Source organism: Dromaius novaehollandiae, chromosome 24 (assembly GCF_036370855.1).
Source record: "Dromaius novaehollandiae isolate bDroNov1 chromosome 24, bDroNov1.hap1, whole genome shotgun sequence".
Taxonomy (NCBI): domain Eukaryota; kingdom Metazoa; phylum Chordata; class Aves; order Casuariiformes; family Dromaiidae; genus Dromaius; species Dromaius novaehollandiae.
The window spans coordinates 3,826,325-3,849,820 of NC_088121.1; the positions used below are offsets into that span (position 1 = coordinate 3,826,325).

A 23,496-nucleotide genomic window follows, 5' to 3' on the forward strand; every position below is an offset into this window, starting at 1 on the left:
TTACAACACAGACATCTGAAAGCAGTGTCAAGTTGTTCTTCCTTTCCCCTTGGCAGTCTCAGAGGACAAGAACAAATGACAGGAAGATGCCTGCAGTCACAGTGAATGATGTTTATTGAGACAAGACCAAATATTGTGCAAAGAGCACTCTGCAAACTTCCATTACATATCCACAACAGTCCTTTCAGGCCTGGCTGCATCTCACAGAGCTGCTATTCTCCTGCCGTCATCATTGTCTCCAAGTCTGAGGGAGAAAAGGGAAAACATTGATTTAGGGAAAAGAATGGTACCAAGACCACCTGAAAGCCCTTAAAATCTGTGGTCTTCATTTCCTGCCTGTACTGCCTCCCTAATAGCATGGACAACTCCAGCCAGCATTATTAGGAGAAGCTACACTGGAGAGGGCCAAAAATGGCAAGCAGCAGCTGCCCCTTCAAGGCCCGGCCAAGTGCTCTGCAGCACAAGGAACTGGAATGCAATACTCTTTGTGGCTTCCTTTTGCCTTCTGACTGACCTAAGCCCCTGCTGCTGCAGAGGAGGGAGCATGCTCCAAGCCCACCCCTAGGTTTGTGCTCTATCTGGAAGAGAGCAGCCTGAGGAAGGTGGGAAAAAGCGGCAGAAGTCCCTTGTACCTACATTTCATGGACACTGGATTAGTCAGAGGCTAAAGAAGAAAAGAGATGTCTGTAGAGAGAGGAAGCGATTACAGGAAGGATTACTACAAAGAGAAAGCAGACAGGAACTGGACTATTTAAACCTGATGGCACCCCTCCTTCAGCTTTACAGCAGAAGAAATGCAACGTAGCCCCATGCTAGGTATGACATTCAATTCTCTTAAACAAATGAAGGGATTGTGTTTCTATTGCTAAAGGAGATATTAATGTTAAGAGAGCCAGAAAATAATTTGATATCTCTCTCTTTTGCAGATTATTGTTAATCTCATCAAAAGAAATTATGTTTATTGATATAATTTTTATTTATTCTCTTTAATGAGACACTAACACAGATGCTGTGTTTGATTTACAATCAAGGGTGCCTTTGTCCCATCAAGACAGCATTTCTCACATTTTGCCTGCATTAAATTTCTTGCAATATTGAATACTTTCTACCTCTTGCAGGGATATCAAACTTTTTTTTACATTCATTTATGATGATCTGAAAATTTGTCCATTTCTTTAAAGCTAACAAACTTAGTTTAGCAGCATCTGATATAAGCCGTTTAAAACAGCCTCCATATAAGCAAAGGGATGATCAGGTCTCTGTCCTCTGGCATGTGCAACCCTGTCACAGACGTAAAATCCAAGGGAGAGATGAATGAATAGAAACCAACCTGTAGACACCCAGATGCCACAGAAGATTTGGTCTTGCCACATGGCCAGGGACAGAACAAGGCTTTATGATTTGAATTTAAAGCGTATTTCACTTGAGATCTCAAAGTCAATGTCAACATGACTTCTCTTTTACTACATTGCAAGTAAGAGGAAATCTGCTGATAAACAAGTACACAGTTATTCCGTAGTTAATGGAATACATATACATATATATATATGTATTCCATACATATATAATAAACATACATAATAACGAGATAAACAGCTCTAGGGTCGGAAGCACTCACTATGATGTGGCTGTCAATAGACAAAGCTGTGATTGACAGATCATATAGCACAAAAGGAAAGATCATGGATGTTACTGCTCCCTTCAGTATTAGAGCTGACTCCCACAGAAGAAAAGTTACCATCTGCAATCCCTTGCATTCACCTACCTGCTTCATTGTATTCTACAGATTTTAGAAAGAGTCCAGATGGTGGAGCCATAGCATGAGGTGGAAAAGCCCGTGAATCTTTTATTTCCAATAACTCCTTTATATGACGAGGTGTTAACTTCCCCTGGCCAACTGCAACTAGAGCCCCAACCATTCTTCGGACCTGGGAAGACAGATAACACAGCTTAGGCGCTGCCCTTGTAAAACTGAACAGATGGAAAAATTCTGTCCAGAGTCCTGCACTTCTTTACATCAGCAGTACCTTGTGCTGTTTAACAGCCCACAGTTACTACTCATGATGAGTCAAGCTAGAAGCCTAATTAGAGAGTTCAGTGCCTGTCACTTGGAAAAGGATGGTATCACTATGATTTCATAATATGAGCCTAGGGAGTCCAATATGTTCTGCTGCTGGATACAGATATTAAACCAACAGTTCTCAGCCTAATTACCAGGGTTCCTCTCCTGATTGTTCCCAGTCCAGATTTTCTCAAAATAAAGAATGCTTTGGCCCTTGCTTTAGATGCCACTGATGTATACTAACTCATGGCACAGACCTACCCATCAGGGCCAAGCCAATCCAGGCTGCCCACCTATGCCTTTGGTATCACATATCTCCAGGGAACATTTTCAGTGCTCACTTCCTGTCTTCAAGAAGATTCTGTTCCCTAAGCCACCCTAACATGCCCCAGCAAACACAATAATCCCACACCCTGCAGAGGAAATGGTTTCTTCCCAGTTTGAGCAGGGGTTGTGGGGGCTGTCTAGGTTCTGTCCTGATCAGGGTGATATGACAACACAGAGCAGCTGAGCTTGTCTGCAACATGCATTGACACAGCATCTTCTTGTGACCAAAGTTGGCAATAGGAGAGGGAAAGCAACAGGCAAAATTATCCTGCTTCCTATGTCTTCCTTCCCTGCAACTAGAGAGACTAGTGAGATGAGGACCTGCATGCAGTGATCTCTAGCTACCCACCACTGCCTTGGAGCAAGGCTTGTTCTCAGCACATGCAGGAAGAAAGCTGAGCAGAGGTGGCTTCTGTTTTAGAAAGAACAGTAGCACCCACACATCCCTCTACGGCAGGAAGCTCAACATGCCTGCCAGGGGAGCTGGACTCACAGGCTCTTATTACATAAGCAACACTGTTTCCAGGTGGGGGGGCTTTTTTCTCTCTCTCAGAAAGCCAAAAAAGTAAGAGGAAGAAGTCCCAAGTGAGACAGTGCAGGAGACAATACCTCCACAAGTCAGAAAACTGGGATTTCAAACACATCTTCTCTGCTGTCGCACCTTCCTTTCCCTCCCCCCACACTCAGCAGCTCAGGGAAAGCTAGACCTTGTCCCAGTACCACCAAAGTGAACAGGCTTGTACAGACAGTCCTCTCATGAGAAACATCTCTCTGAGGGGAAAGAAACAGCACAAACCAAGGAGCTTCCAACCAGCTTGATGGTGCCCAGCTAGGTGAAAGATGAATTCCCTCCCGGAAGCTGCCAGCATTTTGCTTGGGCTTGTCTGTAGTCATTTTGGTAGCAGAGCTCACAGAGCCTATGGAACATACCACAGATTCACAGAGTCCAAGTCTGATTTGACAGAGTAGCCACACTGAAACTGAACCCTTGTCATGGCATTTGTTTGGACTGATCCCAAGCCACCACCTTCATGATCTTCTAGTTACTTTTCTCTGCCCCCACCAGACAAACCGCCCCCCAGTCCCAAATTTTACCACCAACAGCAATACCAGGCCCAGGTGAAGAAAGCTGGTCAAGCAGACACTGTCCTCCCTGATTTATCTCCTTGTGCTGCTGTGAGAACACATCCCTACCTGTGCAGGTGTGATCAGTCATGCCTGCATAGGAGCCTTGTGGTTAACATTTGGCCTAAATAAACATTTATTCTATTTACATCTTTTGAGGAGAGGAAAAAAGAAAAAAGAAAAAAGAAAAGGCATACAAAGCCCTCCAAAGACTTGAATGTAGTGCTGTAATGAGGCATTGGTCCAAGTTTCCCAACCATTAACATTTACAAAAGAGTAAGTCAAGGTCCACTAAGCAACCCATCAGATTTATCACTGTTAAAACAGAAAGGTCCAACAAGAGGAAATGAATTTATCTGAAGACGAGCACAGCCTCTCACTATCTGCTCCTAAACTACACTACAGAGTGTCAAAAGCTTGCCTTTAAGCAATTTTGATAGCACAGAGAAGAACCACAGATCCATGACACATGTTGTTTTATCTATCCCTCACTAGAGGTCATTGCATGCTGTGACTTTGATGCATGCTTTGATGTCTCCACACTTAGAATTTGCCAGTGGAAAGGCAGACTAATGGTAGGGATTCGAGATAGCCACGTGCTTGCTGTCTCCCTCCTGCTTCATGTTACTCAGGGAAAATACATAGATACAGTTTCTGGGGCTGTTCAACCCTTTTCTCTTATAAAACTCATCCAGATAGCAATACTTAACACAGCAGCTATATGAGGTGAGATGAAAGGTCAATCTAGTCCAATATCCTCTCTCTGACAGGGCAGAGGCTTAGAAGGGTAAGTTGTTCAGTCGCCTGCTGCTGCCCTCACTGTGGCCTGCCAGCTTGCGGTAGCGCAGCTGCTACAAACAAGTTTTGCAGAGTGCATTAGCCAGAGTTGAGCATAACTGTTTCTCTCTGCACAATGTCACTAAGTAGCATTTCCTGCCTAAATACCAGCATTTTCTCCTTGTCAAAAGAACATCTGATGGAGCAAACCCCTGCTACATATCAAGCCCTTCTCAAGCACATTGCCATTCTTCCCCTGCTCATATCCAGATACCCACTGTCAGCTTACAGAGCATTACTTGGCACAGGATAGGAACAAATTTGGTTTGTCAAAACGGAATAAAAAATAGCTGCTTGCTGTTCCCACAAAACATCCCCTCTCCTCCAAAAAACCAAGCAGCCCTCTCTTGCCTATTTTCTGTATCCAGAGCATGACCATGGCCAGGACAGGCAGACTGAGAACAGCACACTCTTTCCTAATGAGGTGATCTATTAAGTTGTGGACACAGATGTCTTTCCTGAGGAGAGCAGCAAAAACCCCACAGGAGTTATTTCAAAGCAAAGAGAGAGAAGGCTAGACAGTATGACAGAGGGAAGGATCCTGCAGTTGTGCCTGCATAGGTGAAACAGTCCTTTCGGTCTCTCCTTTCTGCAGTGCTAAGAATTACTTCACGCTCTGAAGCCAGAAAATAAAATTCCAGGGTAGTCTTCATTGGGCCCAGTGCCATTCAGCAGAGCAAGAACGTTTGTCTCTTGGTTTTTAGCACTCAGATTGCAAGGACAAGGTAATAAAATTTGCATAAAACAAAACTTTCCACCCTCCCACCTGATTCTGTGTCTAAAATGAATGACTGAAGTCACGAACTTAAGAGATTCTGGTTCTACTGGGCCAAACAGAGAATAAGGAACCTGAGCTCTCTGACACCGGGTCCCTGTGAGGTGTCATACAGCTACAACATCAGCTCTGAAACAGAGATGGCATTACACAGGGATGAAACAGTGCTTAACTGACCAATACTTATATACAATGCTTTGGTCCTTGAAAACAAAGGATGTGCCGAATACAGCGCTAGACACTACCTGTCGGTAAAGAAACGATCTGCTCCTGAATTCCATCTCCCAAAACTCCAGTCCCCTAAAGAAAGAAACAAAAAAGTGTTTAAGATCACATCTGAGATCTGATTTTAAGAGGAGCATAAATCACAGATGAACTGCAAGTGAGTAGAATGAATAAGAAGTTGTGATCTTCCAAGTTTGATTTAAAGTACTCTCAGTAATCTGTGAAACTGACTGGGGGCAGCTTCCTCTGATTACAGGATTGAACAGCAAAACTAAGCTGAACTTGCAAACAGCCAGCAGTTTGGCAAATGTAGCCATGCAGAACACCTCTCCAACCCAAATGCTGCTGTACACCTTCACTGAGGACAACCAACAGGCTGACAACTTCATGGGTGAGTTACAGCTAAATTGACAAATTTGATAGTTCGGTAAAGGACAACTAACACTAACAAAAAGTAAAGGAGAGAGAGAAATCTTTGTCAGAGAACGGGCAGAGCAAGTGTATGGGAAAAACAGACTTGCTGTTCCTAACATGAGTAGGGTCATGTGAAGACCACATTCAACACACACTGCACAAAACCAGAGGCAATCATTTACTTACTCATGCCTGCTTGTTTCCTGCTGGGACAACAGAGAAATCAGCCAGTACAAGTAAAGGTGCATACTAGGGGCAGGAGGCTGTATCCAAGGCAGGGAAGATGACAGCATGGTCCATGCCCGGATACCCCAAAACTGTATTGCCTAACCACTGTGCACACAATTGAGGCCTATCTTTGCTCAAGAGCAATGTGACAAGGCAACTGGCAGTGAGAAGGCTGTAATGCTGTGGCAGGACAGGGGAATCTGTAGGTGAGGACAGAGGGCATTAGCCCAGCTGTTCAGATGAGCTGAACGGTCCAGGAAAAGTGCTGCTCCAAGTGGGAAGAGAGAAGCTTTGACAGAAGCAGGACAACAGCTTCAAGCTACTGGGTGCTCTACTATTCAGTCTGGACAGAAATGACACTTTCTTCTCTCTAGACAGCAACCAAATTTCAGAAAAGGAAAACCTAACAATTTTCTTAAAAAGGAAATCTAACAATAATAATAGGGCCTCTGTGCCACCACTGAGCAGCACTGAAGCATCAGCCTTCCCCTGAATATCCCCATGACCTACAAAATAATCACTTTATCTAACAGCGAGTTGAAACAAAAGAGAGTTATCAATAAGACCACCCTCAGAAGAGAAAATGAGAATAAGGAGTAACAGTTCAGTGCCAAATCTTATGCCTTCAGATGAAGAAGAAAGAATCGGTAAGCATGGGTTCCATTTCATTATTTTCCAGAGTGGTTCTGGGACACTTGTCCAGCCTGCCAGCTGCACATTAAAATACCAGATGGACCTTCAGGCTGTTGCAAAACACTGTCCTGTAGCTAGAACCCCTACCAGGCGGTTGAGGTTTGGAAAGGGTGGAGAGTGCTTGCTGAGTTGCAAGCTACCTTGAGCTACCAATTGTCTCAAAGTCAACCACCTGCTCTTCTGGAAGTGCCAGCTTCACAGAGAACACACAGAAATGGTCTTTTTCCTGGGTAGCATTGAAGTGCTCCAAATACTGCATCTGTTTAGGCAGAGAATGCATATGTGCACAAGGAGGGGATGTCAAGATGCCTACAGATTGCCTGTCTGACATGAACTAAGGAGACAGCTCCCAAGAGGAGATATAAAATGCATGCTTCCTTACAAGATGCAAAATGGCCCTTAATTGAGCAGTATTATTTAACAGTAGGGGCTGCAGTTCTTGTACACAGTTTTACTCTAGGCAACTGTAAGCAAGGAGTAGAACAGAAACACATATGGTGGCTCAGAATCCCATTACAAAGCCAAGTCAGCTCTCAGAGGCCCAAGGTTGGTTTCTGTTTTTAAGAGCTTGCTCGATCTGACATTTGACTTTGTCCAGAAGATGGTTTTGTTTAGGTGGCAAACAGCAAACTGGGGTGGCAGCAGCACACACATCTTTGTGTTCTGCTGCTCTCTGTGAGGCTATGGTTGAATGAACTGAGAATGAAAGAGATGAAGGCACACAGAAGAAAAAGTGGCAGAGAGCCTGCTGATGATTAACTGATAAATCTGTCCTCCTGTCTCAGAGTACTCACAAGATGGCAAATCACAACCTGAAAAGCGATTTCTCCTCCCCTTCTGATGAACTCCTTGCTGCCAGATGTTCTTCAGAACAAAAGTTGGCGGGATTACAGGAAAGAGCAAGTCCTGATGTGGTCAACAGAGTAGCCAGAGTAGCAAATATTTAAAAACTTTATACCAAAGTGAACCTCCAGAATGATTATTGATACTCTGCAACTGAAAGCAATAGGATCCAATTTTTGTACAGAAAGAAGAAAAAGCTACCTGGAATACTGCTGCAGCCCAGGGGCCCTCAAATTGCTACTTTCCTGCACTACTATGTTTTCTGCAGCCTTCACAAACATTGCAAGGCTCTGTCCAACCTAGGCGCATGCATTACTGTTCTGCCACAGGTACAGAACAGGCTACCACCCACCCTGTCAAACCCCAAGCCCAGACACCTGGCTGCATTCAGACTTCAGAGATGGTTTCTACCTATCTACCTATAGCCTGAGACCCAGGTTCCCACTCAAGCAAGTTCTTCAGAGACTCTCAGCGTAGCATCTAACCCAAGAGATGCATTTATCTCATGTCAAGCTGAACTAAATGCTTTGCCGCTAACGGTATCTCTGTCATCCCATAAATCTGTCTGGAGGTGTCTAACCATTTCTAGCTCTGATGCAGGCTTTTCACTTGTCACATTCACAAATACCATTTAAAAATACCTTAATTTCACCATATGCACATCTTAATGCAGAGAAGAGAATCCTACCCTACTTGCCTCAATATTTTCCCGTATCATGTTAGCAAAGACTACAGTCCTGAACACAGGTTAACTCAGTGGCCACAAGGAATCAATATCATTAGCTTGAATGCCAACTCTTCAACAAGAGAGCTTTTCTCCTGGTTGTTCAGCAAGTATTTCAATTAACTGACTGGCAATGGAAACCAGAAAATGCTGCACATTCATGTTACCATTCAGCCTTTTTTACTTCTGTAATACCTGCTCAGCATTTGTGATGCTGAAATTCAAATCCCTGTGTGAAAGAGACCAGGAATACGCATCCAACTTCTCATAGTTCCCTCTTCCCACCAAAAGGCTCTTTGTCCTAACTTTCTTTCCGTGTCTGCACAAGAAGTTAGCATATTTCCCTCATCAGATAAGGATTAACGACACAAGTCTTAGATAAATGGTAGTATCTCTGACAAGAGCCATGCCACTACCCTTTGGTATCTTCACATTAGCAGGTGACTGTGTACACCCAAATAACATCCAGACCTCATTTGAGCAGAGAGAAACTGAAATACGAGTTTTCACTCACAAACATCTTGTTCAAAGGAGAGAATTCTGAGCATCTATGTAAGAACCTGAGCTTTGCTACCTGGACTTATTAATGGCAAAAGATAATCAATCAAGGAGCACAAGCCAGGCTGAGCTATTGCTATCTGCCGATTTGTTGCAAAATTAATTAGACCAATACCCTGACATGTTAGACCCTGCCATGTGCATCAACAGCATCCTCTATGGACAGAAGAGCACTGAAGCATAGGAAGCATGCAGCCTCAGTATGAGCTCCCCTCCATCCTGTAGATCTGATAGCTAATATCTGCAGACACATGAAGGGCTGTGAGCAAGGGAGAAGTTCTCAGAATTTGTAATTTAAGACAGCAATGGGGAAGGGGCATAGGAACAGGGGTGGGGGAGGATCTCAGTGGGCATATTACATTACAGGGTCCACAGTGAGGAACGACTGGGTTTTGTGTTTGGCTCCGACAAGGCCAACACAGAAGAAGGAATTCAAAACCATCCAGATTGAGCTGGAGCTCTAGTGGGGCAGGGGGGAGCAGAAGGATGCAGAACAGGGCAAACAAAACAAACGTCTTTTAACCAACCTGCAGCAACATTCATTATCTTTGGATCAGGGATGCTTGCAAAGAGCCTGCTTTGAGTTCTTCTGATCTGTAGCTCACAACAGATCTGCCTCCTTTTCCACCATTCTCGCTGCTCCATCTCCCCTCCTAGCATTGTTCATAGTGGGCTTTGTTTCTTTAAATGAACACAGTTTTCCTAATTCGCTAAACTTCATCTGCTTGATCAGAATTTCAGGGCATACAGGTACTGTACATTTTGCTAATCCACTGCCAAAACAGGACTTTGCAAAGATCCTAGCAGTCATTTTTCTCCTCTTTCCTGAGCCTCTCAAAACTACAGCACAGACTTCTGGTTTGCAACATCACTGCAGATCTGGAACAGCAATAGGGCAAAGACTAGTGTGGTTCATAAGAACAAATGCAAACAGGGTGAAACGCAGGAGGGCTGCTGAAAGATTCTGGCTGCTGAAAGATTCTGGCTGCTGAAAGATTCTGGCTGCTGAAAGATTCTGGCTGCGAGTTGGGCACAGGCATCATCAAAGCTGTAAGTGTCTCCCACAGGTTCAACACAGACACCACCTCTGACACTGGGTCCTTGGTTAGAACAGGACTGAGTCTTCCTACTAGGCCACCGCTGCAGTAACAACTGCATGACAGAATAAGCAACCCATTCCAACAGCACAGAGAAGTTAGCCAGTGCCACAATAATATGGCACCTTGCATGGCAGCAGCAGGTCCCTAGTGTTGCTGCAGCTGGCCTTGAAAATAAATTCCAGAACAAGCTGCCACCATCCACTGCACAGTATCAGCATGCAAAATTGACTCCAAGAACCCCATGCTTTCCCTTGTCTAGTCAGGAAGAACTGCTTTTTATTCAAAGCACAAGTAGACTGCAGGGATGGATAATGTGACCTTTTAAATCACACCCCTATTACCCTCTTCAACATTACTGAGCTTCTGCTAGCTCCCCAGCCAGCCCTGATAGTCCAGTGGCAACTTTATCCAGCTTTGCTGCTCCTAATTATAAGACCCAGGACTGGGTTTGTCTTTTTACTGAGCCCTGAACTGTATTCAGGGACACAAAGTCAAGGGCATCTGGATGGCTCTCAGCTAAATTAATCACAGACCAAGTTAAAGCTAAATCCTCACTTCCAAACCCTTGATCTTGGGGAAAACATGGATGGGAACAACATGGTTTGCATTCCTTGCTTATACCTCAGGAACCCAAATCCAGACAGACAGGTAAGATATGCCTGTAATTTAAGGAAACCAGCTGCCCTGCAAAGACTCTGGAACATGAGCCGCTCAGAAGCATGTTCTAGATAGCAATTCTGCAGGCAGCTGTATGCCACACACAAGGTTATGCTGATCTGCCTGGGTTTCCTGAACTAGAAACTCTCAGCATTCTGCAGGGCAATGTGCTGTGAACCTGCATTAGAGTAACTGCTATGACTAACAAAGCTGCTGCTATTTTCTCAGTTACTTCCCCCCATACGGCTGACCATCTGCATCAGTCCCATTGTCATACTGGCTGTATACAGTGATGGGAGAGTGCAGGCAGATCCCTGAGATTATGTATGTTTCCCTCCAATTCCACGTGAATTAAGGGCCTTCTATTTCTTTCTGATTAGCTGCCCTCAATTTGCAGAGATGAGTTCTGCTTCTACCTGCAAGACAGGAAGTCAGTATATCTGATCAGACCCAGCGGTGCTACTTGCTCCTCTGCCCAAACCTCTGTACTCCCAGCAGGAAATGGTGCCATTTTATAAGGAAACAACTTCGGATAGAAGGATGCCCATAACTAATGGCTGTTAGATGACCACAAACTGAACTCCCCCATCCCCACCTCACTGTAGTGACTAAGCAATCTACAGCATGAGTCAGGAAATCCAATGAAAAAATCCCACTGACAGTATTTAACAAGAGCAGAGAAACAAATTATCTCCAAACCTTACTATTCTGGCCTGAATTTACCCCAGACATTATCTTCCTCCAGTGTAATCTCTTATAGTATGTGAGCTAAAAACTGCTGCCCCCAATTAATCCAAAATAATACCATGAGCATTCAAATACCAGATGGCTCATTTGCTACTCAGGTGCAAACATTTTCTGGGGCGAAACAATTCTATTTTATGTGCAGTACCTAGTTTTATGGGTTTTGATATTCCCATTGCCTTATGCCTACGTATATAGTCATTCACAAAAAGACAACAGAAAACAAGGCACAATTTAGCAGTCTGCTGAGGTATTGCTGGCTTGAAGAACGCTGTCTGATCCCTCCTAGAAAAAAGAAAAAACAAATGGCCAGAGCAAAGTTAAACTACCATTTCATTTGGAGCTGGCTTGGGAGAGTCATATGGTCCCTGCAGGCTTTGCAGAATGAATTTCACCACTCAGCAGCGCCTACTGTGACATCCACCTGCAACTGGGAAGGCCAGGACAAGCACTGACAAGCCTGAGGGAATCCAGCTGCAGCATCAGAACACAGGCAATGGCAGACAGGGAGGCAGGCCAGACTAGGAGGAAGCAAAGGGGGAAGAGGCAGATGAATGCCTGGGATGTCACTGTGCAAAAAGACATCCCTTTCCCTCACCAAATCTGTCTGTTCATATAGACACAGTCTTCCAGAAAGATTTATGGTGATTACCACTATTCCTCACAAGGACTCTACTGCGGCTAACTATTCGAACATCTCACTTACATTTGCATACTCTGCTAAATCTCCAGAAGTTGCTTTCTAAATGTTTTGCATCTTTGCTGAAGTCCCAGAACCAGCTCTAAAACTAAAACTCTGTGCAACTCCATTCTCAGGAGCAGTCCTGCAGGGAAGAACCTGTATGCATATTTCCTTCCTACAAATAAAAAATATGATATGCACATTAGATGTATATAAATGCATATATATACACACCCACGTACGTGTACCATATATCAGATATACCAACAAAGCAGAAAAATGGATTTTCACTTCAGACTGCCCCCTGAAAACTTCCATGCTACCAAGCAATACTAGAGGTCACTTTGATACACAGTAGAAGCAATACAAACTAGCTAACAGTTTAGAAATGATCCTTACATCCCATAGCATTCCTACGGGCAGAAAAGACAAAGTTACCTTACGTAATCCACAACAACAGATATTTACATGCACATCCTCTCCTCTTCTCCCTTGCAATGAGCCCAGCAACTGTGCATCAAGGGGCTGTGAAGATTTGAACCAGTTGTGGAAAAAGCACAGCTGCAACATATTTGTCTAGAGGGTTCAGATAGACAGGCTGGGTCTGCTGCAAACACCTGAGTATCACGGAAGGGGCCACAGACAGCTCATGTGAGCCATGGAAGAAAGGGGAAGCAGGGACAAGATGATTCACAGACCCACAGAGGCATCATGGCAGTGCTAAAAGGAAGAGAAAACTGTGAAATAGTCATTGCAGGGAGCAGCTGCAAGCTGTTTTCTCACAATATTTACAGATAAATTACTACTTTTAGCCCTCCTTGTTGTGAGTGTTGGTGTACGCAATGGCAGCTCCTATCCCCAGATTCCTGTTTATGTCAGGAGATGCCAATGTCTCCATCACTTACATACAGTCTGTTCTCTTGCCTCCTCAATGTACATGGCATACAGACATTTCCATCATTACACACATGCACACTGCAAAAACACCTAGAACATCAAGGTCAGAATTCAGCTCAGCTCTTTAGCAATGCACGAGAGAGATTTTCTGAATAATGGCAAATCTCCCTACTGCAGTCCTCTTCAAATTTCATGTACCAGCTCTAGCCAGGATTTCTCGTATTTTGATTGTCTTGACAAGATACATTAAGCTACAAAAGACAGTTTGAGAAACTTAAAGAAAAATACCTTGTTTTCTTTCAAAGTCTACATGATATTTTTCCCAAGACAAAAACTTCCTTTTTTTTTTTTGTTAATCTCAGCAATAATTTTGCTCATCAGCAGTAACTGTGGCTGTCTTTTCCACATGGCAGCAGAACTGAGCACCTTGCAATGAATAATACATACTCTGCTAGAAAACAGGTGACAGAGCAATCACTCCCCAGGAATAAGTGATGTGGCTGAGTCTCTGAACACAGTCTTAGCATTCAAAAATACTTTGTATGGATGGGACAATAACTCCACTTCCACTGTTGCCAAGGAACTGAGTTTTATGGAAGGAACCATTTTAACAGTTGCCCTTTCAAACAGACAAGTGGTCAATTCAGAAAATTGGTTTCAGTTCAGAAGGGAAGGAAGGAGTGAGAAATAAAAGCTTCGTTATTTGACTAGGAGACTAAGGTTTATCACTCTCTCGATTCATCTCTCTAAAGCAAAAAATAAACCTCCTTAGATTAGTCTTAAGAATCTATTTGTATGCTTTTAGCAAAATCCTAGCCCTTTCATTGCAGGAGCAGCTCATCCTGCTACTGCAGTGAAGAAATACACATGCAGTTCAGGCATATTGGCTGTCTTAGTTGCAGAATGTGCAAAAGCAAATACTGAGCTTTATGACTGCAACTGTCCCCATATAGAATGTTTTACAGATTCACTGTAACAAGGACGCTATAAAAAACAACAACAAAACCCAGCCTGCCACCCCCCCCAGAACTTTATTCTCTAGACCAGAGAATTCATGGTTTTGGTTAAGGCTTTAATAACAGCCTCAAAGGACTCTAAGGGAGTTAAATGCCATTTAAATGCATTAAAGTTAGGCTTCTTTAAGCTGCCCCCTCCAACTTAAACATTCATTAAATCAAATCAATCAATATCTACACATTATAAAGATGACTCCTGTTATAAAACAGAAGTTTGGCAGCATGTGTCACCAAACCTCAGCAAAAGTACTCTACCAGCAACTAGTTTGATGCTTTTGATCCATTTTTTAGGTCTGCTCTCTCCCTCGTGAGCTGTTTTTGGCCTGGTGTGGGATGGATTTATGCAGCTAGTTATGCAAGGGATGGCAAACTCCCTTTTTTAAATTAAAATCAAAGACACAAAAAAAGAGCTGATACGTATTAAATCTCACAGATTGGTCAACTAACGACAGAAGGTCTGGATATGGAAGGTGATCTGGCCCATAACACACTCCCAGGCGACTATGACAAGACTGTCCATGGTTATTTTCTGGTTAGCTCAGGCCTTTGCCACTAACACTGGTGTGCAGCATAAGGCACAAGATGATTTTAGGGATGAAACATTTCATCCTTACTTGGGTACCAAAGCATAACCACGCTTGATGGAAGGAGGCCAAGCTCTTCATCCAGCAATGGCAATCCAACAATAACTTGTGGCAACCCCCAGTTTCCTCACCTTCGTCTTCCCATGGGGATGATGTTGATTGGATGCAGGGCAAGAAGGAGGGAAGGAAGTGTTCCATCTGGCACTAACTGCCCACACTAGCAGTGAAAGTGCCAGAGCCAACTGGATGGCTATTTAAGATGTGGCTGTATATTAACAGGCACCAATACTGAGAAGGGAAAGCAGGAATCAGACAAAATGCCCTTCTCTTCCTGCTCCTGAACAGGGAGACTGAGAGGAACTGCGAGACCACGGATACTCAGAGCGTACAGATCTCATCTATTTTTACAGCTCCCTTTGGTTTTTGTCTTACACTGCTGCTGGCAAAATATGTCATTCTAAGACAAGTGGAAAGAAACATGGGCTACACGCAAACTGCAGTAAGGGTAAGCAGCAGCTTGGAGCATGGCACTTATTGTTACAGACAGCTCAGGACATATTCAAATTTAATGGAGGCTTGTTCTGGAAAACTACAAAGGAAGGGTTTTCTCCTACTCAGAACCCAGGAAAACATGATTTGGAGACAGAAAACAGCAAGGTTTGCTTTCAAATTGGAACACAACAGCCACGTGCATGTGAAAGAAGCCAACATCAATGCAAGAATCATGTCCGGATGGTAAATACCCATGATCTTTCTGGAAAAGAGAGTTCAGTTTCTGCTAAGAGAGTGAATATATCCAGCCCCTTAATTTCAATACTTACAAGATCTGATCCTGAAAGAACCTGACAGTGAACAATTTTTTATTTATGTAGTGACTGAGGAATACTGGACTTTTCTTCACCAGCATCCCCAGGGATGGCACCAGGAGTTGCCTGTGTGAACTGAATGGATCTGAATATTAGAGTTACCCAGGCATTGCATGTTTTTTTCTCCTGCATGCAGTCTTTAGGAAAAGCTACGACAGTAGCAGGAGTAAAAAAAAAAAATCTCCTGTTCCCTGGCAGAGCTGGTCTTTAGCAACTACAGTGAGTGGGAATGCTGGCATTACAGGAATTGCTCTATCTCAGATCCCACACACCTGGTTATAACATCCTGCATTACGGCACAAACAAATGGACCAGCTTCCCTGCCCTCAGTCCTGCTTATCTTGCTCCTGGGGACATGGGGGAAGAAAGAGAAAGGAATATCCTTTCCAAGCTGTCACTGGGCAGAACCTTGCTGGCAGCAGACAACTGAGGAGGCACTGCACAGCAAGCAGGAAGTCAGTGTTGAAAGCAATTCTGAAAAGCAGCTTTTCAGACAAAGCAAAGACAAAGCTTTTCAAACACTGGTTATTCAACGCAGCTCCTCAGCTGACTATCTAGACTCTCACCTGTATTCATAGTGGTGGGACAGGAAACCAGAAGAGGGTCGGATGTCTACCTGGAGGATGGTTCTGACCGGAGACTGAAAAGGTGTTTCAGAGTTGAGTGAGCGGAAGGTGCTGAAGTCATGGGTCCCCAGTAGGAACCATGCTGCATCTTGCATGGCAGGCACATTCAGGTAGCTGAAATTGAACATGCAGAGCAGAAGGAAAGGAGCATTAGGTGGAACCAAGCATGTTATGTGGGTCAAAGTCCAATCAATTGATGGGATGCTTAAACACCGTTTTGCAAGATGGAGTTTCTCTTACAATGGCACAAACCAAGATGCCAGATGACTTGACGTTTGAAGGTGTTCAAAACCCCAGGCTAGATGCGAATGTTATCTCTTGAACGCTGGCAGGCAAAGACTTTTACACAAACCTTTATCCTGCTGTGGTGCTTATCACTGTTGAATTCAAGTAAATCTACTCAAATTGCTGGCTTGAGCAGAAAGGAAGAACATCAGAAAACCTTTGCAGTATCTGGATCTCATAAAACGAAAAAGATATTTCCAGGTAAGAAGGTATCAAACACCACGATGGTTTTCCAAACTTTAGATTTGTAACACCCAGAAGATTAAAACTGGTAGTAATAGAAGTGGAACTAGTGAGCAAACTGTCAGAGCTGAACCCAGTGCAAACCCAAGGTGAAGGGGCAGAAGAAAGAGCCAAGGGAAAAACTCAGAATACCAAGTGCCATTCAGACTTATTCCTTTGAATTATTAAGATCTGTTTAAAGTACTGTCAATCAAAGGGATTTAGACAGATTTACAGATTTATTTGCTGAACAGATGTCTATTCTTATTCTAGTTTTGTAAATTTCTCCTAAGAAAGCTTGAACAAGTATGGATGATCTATGGCTGAAGTTTTTCAGATCTTAACAGAAGTCAAAATCTTTCTGAAGGAAAATAAAAAGATCAAGATGAGTTGTTCCAACATCATTAAAATTATTTGCCATGTTCAAGAAAATTGACTAGCACTTACAGAGTCCTGGTCACACAGAGATTAAGGTGCATTGTGTATATAACATCTAATTTTGCAATTTCAGATTTATTTTTCCCTGCCACAGCCCACAGGAAAGCCAGATGTTTTATATTAGGACAATGTCATCTTCACACCTCTACCAGGACAGTTAAGATTGTTTTGCTGGTAATGAAAAAAAATGTAATGTTATTCCAATAGTGGTGACTGAACTATTGTAACTGGCTATAAAACTGTTTTTCTACAATGTTGTGAAAAACTTCCATTTTCTTGAATGTATATTTATTTCAGCACATCCTGATTTAAAGAATAGTAACAAACTATCTTTTGGGGTTTGTTTATTTTTTCCTCACCCACTGTTTATCATGTTTAGAGATGATATTTTGTTTCCTCACTGAGTTTGTTTTTCTTCCCTTGCTTGTATAAGCACTGATTGGTTCTTGGCGACTACTTCAAGAACACATGTGAACACTGGGCTAGATACACTGGTTTATTATTGTAGGGTTGCTTAGAGCTATTGAATCTCACTTATTATTCAAACATACAAGCACTCAAATAGGGAACAACAAAGCAGATTTACATGCAGTCATCACCAAAAACAGGACTACGAAAAAAAATCCCACCTCAGCCAGTATTCTTGACTGCCTTTTGTGTATGGTTGCATCTAAAACTGAGATTTCCGAAGCCAGGCATTTCTGCCTGAATGCACTGTATCAGAGCATTATGCCTTCAACCAGTTGCCAGAATGGGTTTGCTGTATGAATTAGCAAGGGAATCTAAGGTAACGCTCATCACTTTCTAAGGGGTGGGCACAAAGTTGTTCAGAGGCTCTACCCAGTGTCTTCAGCAGTGCCAAGCATGTCAATCACAGGTACAACTGACAGTACAGTTAAAAAGACCTGTAAGTCTCAGGTTTTAGTGAGCATGACTCAGTGTAATTGCACTGATTTCAACACAGAAATCTGGTCAATATGAACTGGAAATCTAGTCTCACATGTGGAAATTACTCTCTCTTCGCTCCTCCCAAAGCCAAGCGTTTCCAGAGCATTAATGAGGTATCCCCCCAGGGAGGTTTAAAGAAATACACTTACCCTCCCCCAGGAGCCCAGCAGAGATCCCTTTCGAACACTGGTATTTCAGAATGATGAGTGCAGCCCATCAATAGCCGATAAACGTAGGTTCTTGACAGTGCAGAGAAGCGTGCATGGAAACTACTGGCCACTCGATAGGCACTCAAAATGCTGTTAGGAGAGAAGAAAATGAGTGAGATGGTGAGAAACATCATGCACTAACTCAAGGGTTTTTGCCTGATTACCACGTACATCAGAATTAAAACATGCAACAGGATTCTTTGAGAAACTGCACTTACAGTTCATTATCTTCTCCTGACAGTCAGTGATTAACCAGTAATCAAGGATTACATGTGTGGGCTGCCAGAGGTATCTGTCAACTAGAAGAAGGAAGAGGAGGCCTTCATCCCTACTAGCAAATACACAGTGAAACTGACTTCGCCTCATCTATCAACAAGTTTTGTGCAATGCTCACACCATCACAAGATGCTGAAATTGATCCATCCCTCAGCTGAGAAATGGTAACCTAGAGTATATGTTTTGTTACACAGGGAAAAAAGACATCTCACCCAGCCCACTGAATTGTACTGAGCCCACTGAATTGTACTGCACCTGGCTGACTGCACATATGTTCCTAGTCACATCTCCAGCGAGGCAGCAACTTCTCAAAGCAAGCTGACTATTTCCCTATCCATCTGGGGAGCACACCTTGTGAACACATCAGTGCTCTTCTAATACACTTTCACAGTTGCTGAAACAAAGACTGGCACATTGGAGGAGTCTTCCTTACAAGAGACACTACTGCTATTCTAAGCCCACATGATTACTAGCAGTCTCACTGTCCATAACTCTGGGCATCCTCGCCTAAATTCCCAGGCAAGCAAGGAACTTTGGCTGCCCTCAGTTCTTCCTTCAACTTCATCTAAATGTTGCATTCATTTTGAGTTCTCAGAGACGGCACAGCTAAGGACATTAAACAGATCGCATTATTCCCACACACAATTAGGTGCTGAAGGCACACGTGTGTACTTTCTTCAAAACATTCATGTGTACATACAAATACAAATCACTTGAGGGAAAGTTTTGCAAAAACAAACAAGCAGGATTTTTTTTCAAGATTTCCTGAGATCCTCAGAGATGAAACCTATCTCACAAATACAGAATATTATGTTACACTACACTATGACTAGCATCAACCACAGCAGGGTCATGAGCTCTTAAGTGGCTGCTGCAAATGTCAAGGGAGTGTTGTGTTTTTCACAAGAATTTATGGCATTCTCACCAATTTCTTTGGTATACCCAGTAAGCTAGGAGAACAAAGAAAATAGCAATTCACCCTCTCGTTACCAGAGTAAAATAATAATAATTCTCTCTGGATTTTTAATCCACTACCTTCCTTACCAGGCCCACCAGAACAAAAGGAACATGAACAAAAGGAAAGTGCTGAAATCCTCTCAGCTCTGTAAGTAAACATCCCAGTGCCTGCGGCTCTTACCCAAATGTGCTCACATCCAAGGCAACATTTTTTCCAAAGACTTGACCACCTGAATGCAGAGCCATAAAGGAAATTTCCACACAGTTTGTCAGGCAAACAAATGCTTTTTTTGCCTCTGCTCTGGGCTGGCAAATTAGAAGCTAGTTAGTGAAGTACCATGTCCAAGTTGATAAGTAAGCTCTTTTAGACGTATTCACTTGGCTCAGAACTGCCCTAACACAGCTGTGAAATATTCACCCAAAGGACAGAGAGTGAGTTAATGTTTGCCTTCGAAAGACTATGGGCCATACCCAAAGCCCTCTGAGTTCAGCCCTCTAGCTCCCAGGAGACCATCAGCCTGACTGGAAGAGAAGTCATGTAGATGATAAAACCAGATGTCCCAAACACAGCTACCACTAAGAGAGGCTTTTAATGCACTGTTTCTATGGTGATGTTTTCAGGTTCTGTCACCTCGTATATTAGGCAACCCCGTCACCTCCTGCAGCAGGGTCTCAATGTTACTTTTAATGTTAGCTGAATTTCTTTCCTCTTTTCCCTGCAACTTGCTCTCTCCTGCCCTCTATGAATTCATCCCTTACTTTCTGCTGACTGCCTCCTCTGATCTTCCTACCTCTTTCTGCCCTATATTTGCTAGAGCGTGACTTTACTGTACCCAAGAACTTCTGCCACCATTGTCACATAGAAGAGGTATTTTAACACACGTACACCCTTGACATTTCAGCATTTGTTGATATCTCTCTGGCTCCCAGACTCCAGTCCTCTCTCCTCCGAATCCTTGTCAGAGATGACGCTGTTCTATTGTTAGGGAGCATGATGGGGAGATGGAGGAAAAAACTGTTCCCAGTTGCCTCTGGGAAGCATGGCTCCAATTTATCCAAAGAAAACTGTGGAGGGCTGAGACCAGCTGAAGAGCATTCTGTCCAAGATGCTTCAGCATCTTCCTGGGGGGCAAAAAAGCAGCGAGTTCTCAGGGGTTATTCAATCACTGGTTTTGCCAGAGACACTAGGTAGAAGAAAGTCAATCAGTTTTAACTAAGTGATATAAAACAGCCTGCTTCCTGCTTTGCTTGGCAAACTCATCATAAAAGCAAGTCAACAGACATCAGACTGTAACCACTTTTACTGGCAATTGATCCAGCTCTACTAGATCCATGGGTAAGAGGAAGCACAAAATCCAATAGCCTTAGCAAGACTGCATATCCTAGGTCTTCTTATTTTCTAGTCTCATGAACCACTTTCTTGGGTCCAGTGACTATCTGAAAACACCAAAAAAAAAAAAAAAACCCAAAAACAAAAACAGGAACCCTAAGGTTTATGCCCACTTCACCTTAGCCTTGCTGTATCCATAAGATGGAGTGCCATCACTCTCTATGGTCATTAGCACCTAGATACACAGGACTTGAAAACACCTAAAATCCACAACACAACCATTATCCAGTTATCCTCTTATGAGAACAAGCCCAAGGCTCTTGCAGAACTGTGGCCCCAAGCACAAATGGGAAGGACTCTCCCATCGACAGATACCTGGACACCCCGAGCAGTGCACACTGCTCAGTCTTTCAGCAGCTCGTTGCAGCAGATGGAGATAGCAGAAACTAGGTCACTTACCTCCCATCTCTCCCCACAACCTCCAAGACAAATAGCACTTTGCTGCAGCAATAAAAGTGCAGGAACATCCCACCATGGCCTAGACTGAATCTGCCTGAAACCAGCAGAATGCTGCATGCAGGAAACCTCCTGGGAACCCTCACATCTCATGTCTGCAGGAGATGGCTTTTGGGAATGTTCATGCCTACTCATCTTCCATTAACTCTGAGCAGTTAACTCAAGAAGCAGCATTCCAGGCCGGTGAACTCCTGCTTTCTTCCACAAGCAACAGAGAGTAATTGCTTTGTTTCTCTAAGCCAATGTCACCATTACCATTAAACAGAGAGAGCCTGTAGCCAGAAGGAAGGTACAAAGGTACAAAGGTTGTAGGCGGGGAGAATACCCTTCTCTCTGGCATGGGAGAAAACAGAGCTTCCCCATCTGTCTGTACCTCCCCCAAAGTGCTGTATTTGATTTGAAGATGTCAGCTTTCCATTAAGCCAGAGTACTGGCTTCTCACCATACTGCATGGAGTATATGGCAAGGGGTCACAATCTCTCTGCAGATGCTACTTTAGAGGATGCCTCTCCTAGAAAGTAGTTTCTGTCCTGCCTTGTGCTCTTCTGTCTTCTGAGCTCAGCATATGGAAAAAAAGAGATGTAAGGAAGCCCAAAAATTTGATACCATATGGGACCAAGTAAAAGACAAACCTATTTATTTATTTTTTAAAAGTTGGTGCTCCAGGGATTTTTGCTAGCTCAAGTGCCTCTGGCTCCCCCCTTTGACTGAAAAGGCTCAGACCAGGGAAAAAGAAATTACAGTTGAATGACAGGCCTCTACAAAAATTTGCAACAACAAGCCCAGGAGATTGTTCCACTTCTTTAAACACCTCTCAGCAGGAATACAAACTACATCCTCAAGGCTTCCACTGGAGTTTGAATCTAGGACCTCCAGCCTCTTCTAAAGTCAGTAATATAATTAAGTATTTATTTCCCCCTGTTTACACGTCTCTGCAAGCATTTAATCCCCTTTGAGCTTCTCTTGTTAAAGCCTGTGTGATTTTTAATGAAATAACCACTCTTTTATTCCCTCTGATAGAGTGGCTCTTTCAGAAAAGCCCGTTTATGCTTACATGATTCTTCAGTGCAGGTATCCTTTCCTGCCTCTCTTAGCAGATACAATTGCTACCACAGGCTCTTTCTAGCTGGGAATGCCTTTCCATCATTTATCCCACCAGTTCTTCAAACATACTTCATTTCAGTCCTTGTCAGGATCCCATTTTTGCAAGACTGCTGGTAAATAAAGCCTACTAGCAGACATTAGCTTTTCAACAGAGCCTGAATTTCAGCAACAAGTTTGACACAAAAAGAACCCAACAAAACCAATAAACCCTGAAGACATCTAACTGTAAACAATCGTCACCGAGAAGGACGTCCTTCTCTCCCCACTGGCAACAGAAGGAGCTGAATACTAATTTCCGGGAGGTAAGAGGAATCCCAGCTCTGTCTTCTTGTCACCCAGACAGCTTTTATCATGTACTTACAAAACCAAAACCAGAAATAGGAGGTGTGTGTCTACTGTACTACCATCTCTCCTTTAGTGACACCACGGCCCTCCTGATGTTGCCCCATCTACAGGATGCATTCTGATCTTTGTGGACAAGATCCTTTCAAATATGCTCTACAAATCTAAAAAGCAGATCAGATGACAGAAGAGACTCACCATACAGCAAAGCACCAAAGGTTATTACTGCTGATGATGCAGTCAGCCAGCTTGGAATCTTGTTTCCCTTCCAAGCTCTATTGACAATAATGCGCTCTCAAAGACCTCTCTCCCCATCACCCCTGCTCACAACCACATGAAAGTGCTGAGTTTTCTGTTCAGCATTATGAGAGAATTCTTCTCAGCAAAGCAATGTTTACAGAGGGAGGGGATTGTTGCTGAGTCGGCCTAGGCTCATGCCCATCACCAAGCTCCTTAATGGAAAGCAGCTGAAACATTTTTAAAAAGTACGGCCCAAGGAAGGAGGGAGCAGCAGATCTGACTGCATCTCGATAAACCTAAACTCTCTAATCAATCAGGACTGTATTGCATTCTGTCAAAAGACATCTCCTCCTGATATGTCAGACCTTGATATAACACAAAAGCTTTCCCTGTCTTTGAGATCCCACTGCTACTCCTTTTGGAGATGCTCTCTAACTAGAAACTTCTCTTCAACGGCAACCCTATACACCTGCGTAGCATGCTGAAGGGCAAGAAAGGGAGAGAACCTGAACTTACTTCTCAGTCATCAAACCCACCCTGCCTCCTTCGCACCTCTGCACTAATGGGAGGGCTGGCACAGAAACCTGGGTGCAAGATGTAGATCACCTCACTGCTGGGAAGCAGGTGGAGAAGAAAGACTGGACTT

At 43.5% G+C, this 23,496-nt stretch overlaps 1 protein-coding gene across 6 annotated transcripts in view; it reads right to left on the bottom strand.

Annotated features, from left to right (window-relative positions):
• PUSL1 (pseudouridine synthase like 1) overlaps nt 1-23,496 on the bottom strand; it is a 41,138-nt gene that overhangs the window by 2,978 nt on the left and 14,664 nt on the right. For 2 of the 6 annotated variants that reach the window (XM_026100643.2, XM_026100646.2), the window contains exons 4-8: nt 18,026-18,175; nt 15,924-16,097; nt 5,372-5,426; nt 1,766-1,928; nt 97-244 (exon numbers count right to left, since the gene is read on the bottom strand). In XM_026100643.2, coding sequence (XP_025956428.1) covers nt 213-244; nt 1,766-1,928; nt 5,372-5,426; nt 15,924-16,097; nt 18,026-18,175 — 574 coding nt within the window. In that variant the 3' untranslated portion in view covers nt 97-212. Of the gene's footprint in view, nt 1-96; nt 245-1,330; nt 1,490-1,765; nt 1,929-5,371; nt 5,427-15,923; nt 16,098-18,025; nt 18,176-23,496 lie in introns of those variants that run through there. The other 4 variants (XR_003259237.2, XR_003259238.2, XM_026100644.2 and 1 more) reach the window with 4 other exon arrangements.